The sequence below is a fragment of the Myotis yumanensis genome, unplaced genomic scaffold (assembly GCF_028538775.1).
Source record: "Myotis yumanensis isolate MYYU_CA2020_CCGP unplaced genomic scaffold, mMyoYum1.0.hap1 SCAF_16, whole genome shotgun sequence".
Taxonomy (NCBI): domain Eukaryota; kingdom Metazoa; phylum Chordata; class Mammalia; order Chiroptera; family Vespertilionidae; genus Myotis; species Myotis yumanensis.
In genome coordinates this window covers 17,073,797-17,085,948 of record NW_027223767.1, presented here as the reverse complement: position 1 = coordinate 17,085,948, position 12,152 = coordinate 17,073,797, and the positions used below count along the sequence as shown (strand labels likewise).

At 43.9% G+C, this 12,152-nt stretch overlaps 2 protein-coding genes and 1 pseudogene across 2 annotated transcripts; 1 reads left to right on the top strand and 2 right to left on the bottom strand.

Moving 5' to 3' along the window:
- The first annotated feature begins 461 nt into the window (after positions 1 to 461).
- On the top strand, positions 462 to 1,397 carry LOC138994313 (olfactory receptor family 1 subfamily R member 1 pseudogene). Its single transcript, XM_070394147.1, has one exon. The coding sequence runs from the start codon at positions 462 to 464 to the stop codon at positions 1,395 to 1,397; it is 936 nt and encodes a 311-aa protein (XP_070250248.1).
- A 6,457-nt stretch (positions 1,398 to 7,854) lies between these two features.
- Positions 7,855 to 8,805, bottom strand: LOC138994988 (olfactory receptor-like protein DTMT). Its single transcript, XM_070395363.1, has one exon. It carries the CDS (start codon positions 8,803 to 8,805, stop codon positions 7,855 to 7,857), a length of 951 nt encoding a protein of 316 aa, XP_070251464.1.
- A 1,757-nt stretch (positions 8,806 to 10,562) lies between these two features.
- LOC138994987 (nascent polypeptide-associated complex subunit alpha-like) lies at positions 10,563 to 11,168 on the bottom strand (annotated as a pseudogene).
- Between the last annotated feature and the right edge of the window lie 984 nt (positions 11,169 to 12,152).

The window sequence follows — 12,152 nt, the reverse complement described above, 5'->3', positions numbered from 1 at the left end:
CAAATGATAATGACAGGTGGATAGATAGATAGATATAAACACTTTTGAGTGCTTTTATATACTCGATACTATGATAAGTATTTTAAATTTATTATCAACTTTATCCTCACAACCAACTCCAGGATAGCTACTAGCACTTTTCTCGTTGAAAAAAGAAGAAACTGAGGCTCAAAGAGGTCCCACCACTTGAGTGGCAGAGCCAGACTCAGTCTGATCTGATCTACTCCAAAGCTTGAGACTGCCCACTACCTTAGGACGCCCTTCTGAGATTCAATTTCTTCAGAAAATTAGGATTACTGGGTGAGAGCAATGTGGTTTTCAAGCCATTTTTAGCAAGCAGACATTTCAAAATATTACATGGAACCCGACATGCAGAAGTCTACCTAGAGGTGTGAGAACTTGGCCCAGCTGCCTCCTCTCGCCCCCGCCCCCCTGGGGACCCCCACCTGCCTGGCCAATGCATGGCCCTGGACAACCTCACCTCCGCCCCCCAGTTCCTCCTCCTCGGCCTGATGGATAGCACAGACCCCCACCCGCTGTTGTTCCTGCTCTTTCTTGGCATCTACCTGCTCAACGCCCTGGGCAACCTGAGCATGGTGGCGGTGGTGCGGTCCGACGGGGCCCTCCGCTCCCCCATGTATTACTTCTTGGGTCACCTGAGCCTCGTGGACGTCAGCTTTACCACGGTCACGGTCCCCAGGCTGCTGGCCAGCCTGCTCCACCCGGGCCAGGCCGTGCCCTTCGGGGAGTGCTTTGCCCAGATGTACTTTTTCTTGGCTCTGGGCATCACCGAGAGCTACCTCCTGGCAGCCATGTCCTATGACCGCGCGGTGGCCGTCTGCCAGCCCCTGCACTACCCGGCGGTCCTGACGCCCGGGCGCTGCACGGCGCTGGTGGCCGCGTCCTGGGCCCTGTCCCAGCTGCACGCGCTGCTGCACACGCTGCTCCTCTCTGCGCTCTGCTACCCGCGCGCCTCTCCTGTGCACCACTTCTTCTGCGACATGACGGTGATGCTGAGCTTGGCGACTTCGGACACCTCGGCCCCGAAGGCTGCCATCTTCTCCGAGGGCCTGGCTGTGGTGCTGACCCCGCTGCTCCTCGTGTCTCTCTCCTACGCGCGCATCCTGGTGGCGGTGCTGGGATTGCGGTCGGCGGGGGGCCGGCGCCGCGCCTTCTCCACTTGCGGGGCCCACCTGGTGGTGGTGTCGCTCTTCTTCGGCTCTGTCCTCTCCGTCTATTTCCGGCCATCGGCTGCCTACTCTGCCCGCTACAACCGCCTGGCCAGCGTGGTCTACGCGGTGCTCACCCCGACCCTGAACCCTTTCATCTACAGCCTGCGCAACAAAGAGGTCAAGGGCGCCCTTAGAAGGATGCTCAGACTGAGGGCTGCACCCTGAGAGCTGTGAGGGCAGGTCTGTGTTCACTGGCATTTCAGTAGTAATAATTACAAAAGCCCCCCCCCCCCCCACTTCCCCTCCTTTTTAAGCTTTCCAAAGCACTATCCATTTTGATCCTACAGTGTCTTGTTTCGTGTTAAATCAAAAATTGCATTGGAAGCAAATGTGTTTGTTCATGGGGATGGGTACATAACTAAACTAAACTCGTTTCTGTATTGCCTGAATGTTTGAAACAGGGTCCACTTTTTAAATTTTGGGGAAGTGAAGGGGGGTCCGATAGGGGAGCGGGAACATGCCTTGTAGCACATGGAGAGGGAGAAGGAAGAGTGTGATCAGCCAGGTGAGTCTGAGAAACAGTGCAGGTCTAAGGTTATAACGAGGTTTTATGGGGTGTGCTGCAGTGTAGACACACCCTTGCACACTCCTCTTTTGGAAACTTCAGGAAAGATATAGCTATCGTTGTATTTTTAAAAATATTCAATTCCCTACATACTATATCCATCGTATTCATGGTAAAGAATAAGACAGAGATAAAGATTAAGTTCTCCTTGACTACTGCCCAATGCAACCTCCACTCCCAACCCATTTATCAGCTCAGTCCTTCCCTTTCTCTCCATCGCTGCCTCCATCTTTCCTCCCCAGGTTTGAAACATAAATAGTATCGTTCTCTACATACTACTCTGCAATGTCCCTTTTTCATGAAACAATATGTCTTAGAAATCTCATATCACTACAAAGAGGATGTCTTCATTTTTAACTTCATGATATAGCACCCTATACTCTAATGTTCCACAGCTTAACCATTTCCTTATTGATAAATACTTATGCTTTCCCAATGTTTCACAATAATGTAATGATATCCTTATAATCTATATCAATAAAAGGGTAATATGCTAATTAGGGCAGACGTCTTCCAGACGTCCATCTGGACAAAGCCACAGTGGCTGCTAGGCCAGGGGCTCCCGGCAGCCGTGAGCTCATGGCAGCCATGGGCTCAGGCAGCTGTGAGCCCCAGTGGCTGTGAGGACATCCCCTGAGGGCTCCCAGACTGTGAGAGGGGGCAGGCCGGGCTGGGGGACCACCCCTCCCCCCTCCAGTGCACAAATTTTCATGCACCAGGCCTCTAGTAAAAATGCTAAAAGAAAGCATTTAGTGAGGAATGCTCATGTGCCAGGCACTGTTCCCAGTGCTCTACATACATGTCTGGTTTAAACCTCACACGATTCCAGGGGGAGATTATTATTCTCATCGCACAGAGAGGAACTGGCTTGGAGAAACCAAGCAGCTTTCCCAAAGTCATAAGGCTAAGACATTCCTCTTCTTCAATGATTTTAGTCTATTCAATTTTTCACCATACTGAGAAAATTTTAGTAATATTTAACTTCTTAAAATGTAATTTTCCTGCCGAACCGGTTTGGCTCAGTGGATAGAGCGTCGGCCTGCAGACTCAAGGGTCCCAGGTTCGATTCTGGTCAAGGGCATGTACCTTGGTTGCAGGCACATCCCCAGTAGGGAGTGTGCAGGAGGCAGCTGATCGATGTTTCTCTCATCGATGTTTCTAACTCTCTGTCCCTCTCCCTTCCTCTCTGTAAAAAATCAATAAAATATATTTTTAAAAAAATGTAATTTTCCTCACATTTTCAATTTTTTCTTTTAAAGTTGTATATAGTGTTCTCATGGTTTTAAATGGCCTCTTCAGCTGTTCTTTTGCTCATTTTCCACCTCTAGAGTTCTGTATTTATGTTTTTCTCTTTTTTTCTTATTTTATACTAGTGGTTCCGTGCACGAAATTCATGCACATTAAAAGGGAATTAATTAGAGGAAATATTTAAATATTGCTACTTGCCCTTTCTATTTTATAATAGAGGTGTCAGAGATGAAAGAAAATTAGTAAAATGTGTATGAAAATCTCCCTCCTGTCAGAGTTTGGGGCGTGCTGCGGGACTCAGAGTCAAGTCCCCACCCACCTGCGTATGCGTCGAAATCGTGCAAGACCCAGACCCGGCCAGGCCAAGCCCTGTCAAACCCCGCAGGGTGGAGGGTGCAGCCTCAGGTCCCCTGTCAAGCCCCGCTGGGCGGGGGTGGGGGGGGTGGGGGGGGGTCACAGCCTCAGGCCCCCTGTCAAGCCTGGCTGTGTGGGGGGCACAACCTCAGTTCTCCTGGCCCATTGCTGGGGTGGGGGCCACAGTCTCAGGTCCCCCAGCCCAGCCTCAGGTCCCCTGGCCCTGGCGCAAGGATGTGAGGGTTGCGAGGACATGATGACAATTTGCATATTAGCTCTTTATATATAGGATGCCAACATTTCATCTGTTATTAATATTTCCAAAGAACCAACATTAACTTTGTTATTATTACTCTATTGTTTCTTGATTTTCCACACTAATTTTTCACTTTCATAGTTAGTAAATCCTTCCTCCTTTTTCCCTTGTGTTGATTTTGTTACATTTTTCTAGATTCTTGAGGCTTATATATCCTCTGACTTCAGGAGGGGGCGGGTGTCTCTGCTAATGTCCACTGCTGATGGATCTTGGCATCTCTCCTTTTAGCATTAACAACACGTGAGTTTTCTTTGAGGAAGGGAGCTGATGGCCTTCTCAGGGCTCTCTGCTTCTGCTGATTCTCTTAAACTCAACCATGTCTTCCATCTGGTTCTGGGCTCTGACTTCAGCTGCTGCTACAGGGTCCTTCATACCTTATTCTGGTAGCCTCTGGAGACACACTGGCTCTCACCTCCCAGTGACTGTCTGGGCTCCACCAGTGCATGTAAGAACTTTTCAGATCTTCATGGCCCAGGTGGTGGAGAAGATTCATGTTTGTGTGCATGTGGAGGTAGAGTAGAATTGGAGACACTGTGACCCTGCTCAGTGCTGCCATGATGTGGCTGCCCCATGCAGCGGTGGGCTTTTCTGCAAAGCTGCCTCCTCCCAGAGAACCAGCCAACAAGTACAGAAATTTCACGATGCCTTCCCAGTTCACCGTGCCCCAAACCATTTGGAAGGTTCTAGCATTCTCTCCCTTAGTTGTTGGAGAACAAAGAGCAGGGCCCCACACTAATGTTTCAATTCTCATTAGAAACACGCTCATTTTACATTATTCTTGAAGCAGTATTCAAAGCAATTAGAGAAGAGAAAAAACAGAGCTAAATATTTGAAAGGAGTATGTATACTTATCAATATTCTTATCTTTGATTGTATGTCTCCAGTACCCCACTGAAAATCCTTAGAAAACAATAAGAGAATTCAATAAGGTGGACTGTTGCAAAGTTCATATACAAAACAATTAATAACTCTTCTAAGTACAAAAATAATTACCTCTCTAAAAGCACAACAGTGACCGCCCCAAACATTTTTGAAGATGCAAAATATCTAGGACTAAATGTAGAAGTCATATACAGGTACCAAATTAAGAAATCTACAGCATTTAACTAAGAAAAAAAAACTTGAATTAATGGAAAGATAGTCCTTATTTATAGTTTTTAAGACAACTGTATAAATAGCTAACTCTCCTTCATAAGTCAATGTAATAATTCAATGTCATTCCAGTTAATTTCCCAACAGATTTTTGTTAGTATTTAACAAGATAGATCTGAAAAGATGTATGTGTTGGGAAAGTTTTGGAAGATAAGTATATTGAGGAGGGCTTATCACACAACACATTTAAAATGTATAATTATGAAGGTATACCTTATATAATACTAGTACATAAATAGGATGACATCAATATAATAGAGTCCAGAAATAGATTCAAGTATATATGAATACTTAGTAAATTATAAAGGTAGTTTTTAACATCAGCAAAGATGGGGACAACTAACTTGCTGGGCAAGTGAAGGAGGTAGTTGCCTTTAAGCCAAATTTCAGATGGATCAGAGATAAAGATATGGAAACTAAAATTGTACAAGAACTAGAAAAAAAAGGGAATTGTGGCTCAGTGGTTGAGCATCGACCTATGAACTAGGAGGTCCTGGTTCAATTCCCAGTCAGGGCACATGCCTGGGTTGTGGGCTCGATCTCTGGTAGGGGGTGTGTATATATATATATATATATATATATATATATATATATCCTATCTAATAATAGACAAACATGGTAATTGACCGTACCTTCGCTACGCCTCCCATTGGCTAATCAGCATGATATGCAAATTAATCCAACCAAGATGGTGGCCAGCAGCCACGCAGCTGAAGCCTTTGAAATGTTAAATCTAAGATGTATAATAAAGTGCACTGTTGACTAAAAAAAAAATCTACTCAAAGCAAAACACGTGCACAATAGCACACCAAAGGCAAATGACTAATCAATATAAAGAGGTATTTGATCTTATTAACACATACAGAAATTCAGTTTAGAAAAAAATAAAATCTCACCCAGCCAGTGTTGCTCAGTTGTTGAGCACCACCTATGAACCAAGAGGTCACCAGTTCGATTCCTGGTCAGGGCACATGCCTGGGTTATGGGCTTGATCCCCAGTAGGAGGCATGCAGGAGGCAACCAATTGATGATTCTCATAAATGTTTCTATCTCTCTCTCCCTACTCCTTCTTTCTTAAAAACAAACAAAAACATATATTAAACATTTAAAAAGTAAAATCTTATTTTTTGAGCATCAGGTTGATAAATACTTTGAAAGTAAAGTGTATCCAGTGTTGGAAACATCATAATGAAGCAGCTACTCTCCTTTACTTTTGGAGGGAGTTTACCTTAGAAGAATTCCAGGGAGGCAATTTGGCAGTTTCTACCCAATTATAGAATGTTCATATCCTTTGATCTATTACACCCATTTCTAAGATTATGTCCCTAGAAACACAGCCCAAGTCCACCAAAAACGTATGGACCAGAAAATAAAATCTAAGCATTGATGGAAAACTGAAAACAATCCAAATGTTCATCAAGAACAGATCATTTAAATAAATTATAGTTAATGCATCCACTCAACACACTACATAGCTTCTAAAAGAGTTACATGTCCTTGTATGAGAATACGAATTCAAAATGTATTTTATATGAAAACAATGAGAAAGTAGCATGTATACGTTAGCCCTATTTAATTATTATATGCAATATTAATCTGTTCATTAAATATTTTCCAATGTTCAACTGCCTCATGAGAGGAAACAGAGTCCTCAAATTCATGAAAGACCCTCACATTCTGTCTTATTATTATTTCTTTATTGTTTGGATATTTCCCAGTGAGAATGTATTATGTTTGTAATAGAAATAATTTTTGAAGAACAAATGAAGTCAATTTTGTCATTATTAAGAAGCCTTATAAAAGGTGAGCTTTTTAAAGTATAAATTAATTTCAAAAAACTTGGAAATGCATTCAAATCAAATCAATAAATATTTATTCTACATCCAGCTGACACAGGATACTAAACAAGGCACTGTAGAGATTAGAGAGCACTTGGTAAGAAAGGAAATAAACAAAGGAAGCACCAAATAATTTCAGCATCATGTTCCAGAGGGGAAATAATCTATCTGGAAGTCATAAAGAGATACTAATCCTTCTGCCATTATTTGCTTTACTTTAGCCTATATAGAGGCTACCATTTAATGTTTATAACTTAAGCAATTCATAACAAAACATAATGGTCCATTTCATATCATATAATTTTAATTCAAACGAGGAATTCTCTTCCAAAAATATATTATCATGCCGAAACCGGTTTGGCTCAGTGGATAGAGCGTTGGCCTGCGGCCTGAAAGGTCCCAGGTTTGATTCCGGTCAAGGGCATGTACCTGGGTTGTGGGCACATCCCCAGTGGGAGATGTGCAGGAGGCAGCTGATCAATGTTTCTCTCTCATCGATGTTTCTAACCCTCTCTATCTCTCTCCCTTCCTCTCTGTAAAGAATCAATAAAATATATTAAAATATATATATATATATATATATATATATATATATATCATCAAAAGAAGTAATTTGTCATTAACTGACAAATGATTGGTACAATTAAAGAAAAAAGATAATTTTAGAATGTGATCAATAAATAGGTAAATTAAGAAAATTGAGAACCAAATAGATTAGCAAGAGGAGAAATGATGATCCTGGAGACTGAAAATTTTAAAAGCATGAACATAATAAATTGGAAGATATTCTTCATGGAATAGATACGTTTGGCAGAAGCAAGGTACTGAAGTGGCAGAGTCATTTGGATTTATTGGAGAATTAGGAACCACTGTACAATTTTTAAGTACAATAAATACCAAGGTTGAGTGGTATTTCTTCAAGATTGAATAATAATCACTGAGCATCTTGTGCTACGTCACAAGTAAGACGCAGTGATAAACCCAAGAGGCACAATGACCCACCTCTAGTGACACGTGGGGGAACTCCTCCCTGGAAGTGCTCTGGGGGTTGCGTTAGCAGTGCCACGCTTGAGTGCTGCTAGAACTTTAGAATACTACTCCTCATCATTATGACACCTACTGTTTGAAAGCATACTTTAATCTTTAGAGTCACTGTCTCAAAGAAAACTGAATTATCCACTTAGTAAAGATTCTTTGCAAGGCTCCCTTTATGTCCTGATTCCTCAGGCTGTAGATGAAGGGGTTCAGCATGGGTGTCACCACAGTGTACATCACAGCCATGATAGTCTCCTTAACAGTAGAATTGCTGGCTGAAGGGCACAAGTAGAGGCCAATGATCGTCCCATAGAACAGTGACACCACGGAGAGGTGGGAGCCACAGGTGGAGAAGGCCTTCCTCATACCTCTAGCAGAAGGGACTTTGAGGATGGATGACACAATTCGTGCATAGGATGCAAAGATCAACAGGAATGGAACAATAATAACAAGCCCTCCCAAGATAAATATCATCATTTCATTTATCTGAATGTCAGAGCAGGCCAACTTTAGCAAAGTTGACATGTCACAGAAAAAGTGAGGGATCACATTGTCACCACAGAAAGACAGCCGAGCCATAAGCAAGGTGTGCAACAAAGAGATCAAAGTTGTCAGCACCCAGGACAGCGCCACCAGGAAGAAACAAAGCTTGGGGCTCATGATGGTGGTGTAGTGCAGGGGGAAGCAGATGGCCACATAGCGGTCATAGGCCATGGCCACAAGGAGGAAGCTCTCCAGGTCTGCAAAAAGCAGGAAGAAGTACATCTGGGTCAGGCAGCCTACGTAGGGGATGGATGGGACCTGGCTCTGCATGTTGTGCAACAATTTGGGAATGGTCACTGAAGAGAAGCAGAGGTCAGAGAAAGACAAATTGCTGAGAAACAAATACATGGGCGTGTGGAGGTGGGAGTCCAGGTGAATGAGCACGAGGATGAGGAGGTTCCCCAGGACGGTGGTAAGATACATGGCCAGGAACAGGACATAGAACAGGTCTCGTTGATCTGGTTCAATGGGCAGGCCCAGGAGGAGGAATTCTGAAATGATGCTTTGGTTTCCCATTTTCATGTTGCATCTGGTTTACCTTTTCAAAATTGAGAACAATTTGTATTACAGTATTTTCCCAAGTCCCCCTGCCCAACTCCACTCCCTTCAATGAGCCCCGCCCTTGGTGCCAGTGGGGAAGGTGTGGAGGAGCACTGTGGGTTGGAAGAAGCTCCTGGCCCTGAAGGAACAGACTGGAACCCCATAGTGAGGATCTCCTCTCAACTTATGATGAGTTGAACCTCTACCTAGACGTGTATATTATTAGAACAGCTCAATGGAGGGTGAGGAAAACTGGCTTCGTGGAAAGGGGCTCCCAGGATGGTGGTCCCTTAGGCTCTGTTTACCTCGACCCCAAGCAAAATAGTCAGGAGCCAAGAGGAGTCAGGCGTCATTGTTTACTGGCCTGTGATGTTGGCAAATTGCTGACGTTTTCCAACTTTACCAGCAAATCTTACACACCGCACAGAATTGTGGGTTTGGAATGACTGATATTTACAAAGTATAAAGTATTTGGGTGAGTCTCAGTTGCATTTGGAGATGGGAATCACTGTGAGGATGGAAAACAGTGAGGATGAGGACTTCTAAATCATCCTAACGGAGTTGCACTATAGAATTATGGAAACCCAATATCTGTTAAAGAGGGTTTTAGAATAACTACTTCTCCTGAACTCCCTCCCAGCTTACCTCGCTTGTCTGAGCGTGGCTTCAGAGCCTGCCTCCTGTTTGCTACTTCCACGTCTTGCATTTCCAGCCGGAGTCCCTGCCATTGTGTTTTGGCTCGGCTCTTCTCTTCCACAATGCCCTGCCCCCTGGGATCCCTGGGTCCCAAAGAAACCCATTAGTACAAACCCGGTGCTTGCCTCCAACCCTGCCTTCCTCAGGCACGTTTCTGAATGAATCGTGTCCAGAGACAGAATTCTGGATTCACCCCAAGTCTGACCTTCACAGGGAAGCTTTCCCTGACCACCACAGCCCGTGCTAATATCCCCCTTCCCCATCTTCTGCAGTGTCTGGCCTTCAATATTTTTTAAATAAATATATTTTTACTGACTTCAGAGAAGAAGGGAGAGGAAGATAGAGAAACATCAATGATGAGAGGGAATCATTGATTAGTTGCCTCCTGCATTCTCCCTACTGGGGATTGAATGAGCAACCTGGGCATGTGCCCTGATTGGGAATCGAACCGTGACCTCCTGGTTCATAGGTCGAAGCTCAACCACTGAGCCATGCAGGCCCAGCTCTGGCCTTCGATATTTAATGAGCAACTACCATGTGCAGTTATCAGCACCAAATACTATTGCACTTGATCACCACTCTCTTATACTGTCCAGTGAATGCTTCTATATATGCCAATCATCTCTCCTCACCTGGACTTTAAGCCCTATGATAGCAAGAAATGTGTTGATCAATTCACCCCAAAAATACATAATCCACTAGTTCATTAATGCATTCCTTCAAGAAATATTTAATGAGCAACTACCGTGTGCTCTGTGAAAACTGTGGTTAGGTAGATATGGTCCCTGCCCTCAGATAGCTTACAATCTAACTGGAACACATGACAACTAGGTAAGCTACTACCAAGTGTCACAAATGCTGTCTGGGGGGAAATGCAGGATGTGATAAGAGTAAGAACACCTAACCTCATCCAGCAGGTAAGGCATTTTTTTTATCCCATAAGAAGCTATAACTTTATTAATAATAGAAACAGAACAAATTTCAAACCAAGTTGCAGTACTCTTTTGTACATTTTTAATTTCATAACAGCATTTATAATATCATTACTGTTGCTCTTCGGGGCTCAGACTGACTGCTCTTGACACATTTGCGTGTGCCTTGACCAATTCTATGTCCTTCATTTTCATGCCTGTTTCATCAGCCTCTTCCTCTTCCTCTTCACTCTGCTCTGAAACAGTTGGAGTCTGTGTGTTTTCTTGAAGGTTTGAGACAGCTTCACCTTGAACTTTTGAATTTCTCAGCAGATGCTAACTGTGCTTGCTGAGATAAATCCTCAATCTTGGCTTCCCCCAAAACTATGTAGGTATCTGAAGCTGGGCTCTTGTAGACATCTGCTTTTGTGCTGGCAAAGAGAATAGTCTTAAATTTCAGGATAGTGACCCTAGAAACCCCTGTAAAATGTCAAAGACCCAGTTTGGACACAGCCTTCCATGCTCTCTTTTCACTCCTATTTTGCTCTACTGACCGGTTCTGCATCAATTTCAGCTGTGCTGCCAGCTGGGCCTGCTGCGGGTGCCTGTGTGGAGACTTGTTCCTCCAGCTCTGGTGCTGCTTCCTCACTGTCAGATTCTGGTCCTGCCCCTGGCGCAGCCTGGGGCCAGCAACTCCTGCTCTACAGCAGGGCCGGCTTCTGCAGCTTCACTGGGCATTTTGTGCAGGGAACGTGGAACCAGGAAGGTGGCAGATAGAGGGCGAGGAGCATGGGGCCCACGCCTGCTGTAGAAGGCAAAACATCCTTTTCTTTTTCTCAATAAAGTTGAAGAGGAATCTAAGGAGTCTTCTAGGAAAAGAGAATGAAAGTGTCCAGAGAGAAGAAAGAGTATATGAAAAAGCCCAGAGGTGAGGGAGCCTGGAGCTTTTCACAAGTTCCGGAAGGAGGGCAGAGGATAGGGGGATGGTTATCAGGAGAGGGGGGAAGGTGAACAATATATTTTAGTGATTCCTCAAAGAAAACAGAGGCGCTCAACAAATATTTGTACATGAATGTTCATAGCAGCACTATTCACAATAGGCCCAAAGAGCAAATAAACATTCATTGATGACTGGATAAATAAAATGTGGTGTACTGTCAGAATGGCTACCATCAACAAATCAACAAATGACAAGTGCTGGAGAGAGTGTGGAGAAAAGCAAACCCTGGTACACTGCTGGTGGGAATACAGACTGGTGCAGCCACTATGGAAAAGAGTATGGAGTTTCCTCAAAAAAATTAAATACGGAACTGCCATTTGACCCAGTGATTCCACTTCTAGGAATATATCCTGAGAGACCCAAAACACCAATCAGAAAGAATGTATGCACTCCTATGTTCATAGCAGCACAATTCACAATAGCTAAGGTCTGAAAACAGCCCAAGTACCCATCCGTAGATGAGTGGATTAAAAAGCTGTGGTACATTTATACCCTGGAATACTATGCAGCAGTAAAAAAGAAGAATCTCTTACCCTCTGAGACTGCATGGAGGGACCTAGAGAGCCTCATACTAAATGAAATAAGCCAGTCAGAGAAAGACAAGTATCACATAATCTCACTCATATGTGGGATCTAAGTAACAAAATAAGTTGATGAATGGAATGGATCCAGAGACATGGAAGCATGGAACAGAGTGCAGAAACTCGGAGGAAACAGGGGGG

Excerpts from the sequence above, each read along its gene's own strand:
- LOC138994313 (XM_070394147.1), top strand. The coding sequence starts at position 462 with ATGGCCCTGGACAACCTCACCTCCGCCCCCCAGTTCCTCCTCCTCGGC.
- LOC138994988 (XM_070395363.1), bottom strand. The coding sequence starts at position 8,805 with ATGAAAATGGGAAACCAAAGCATCATTTCAGAATTCCTCCTCCTGGGC.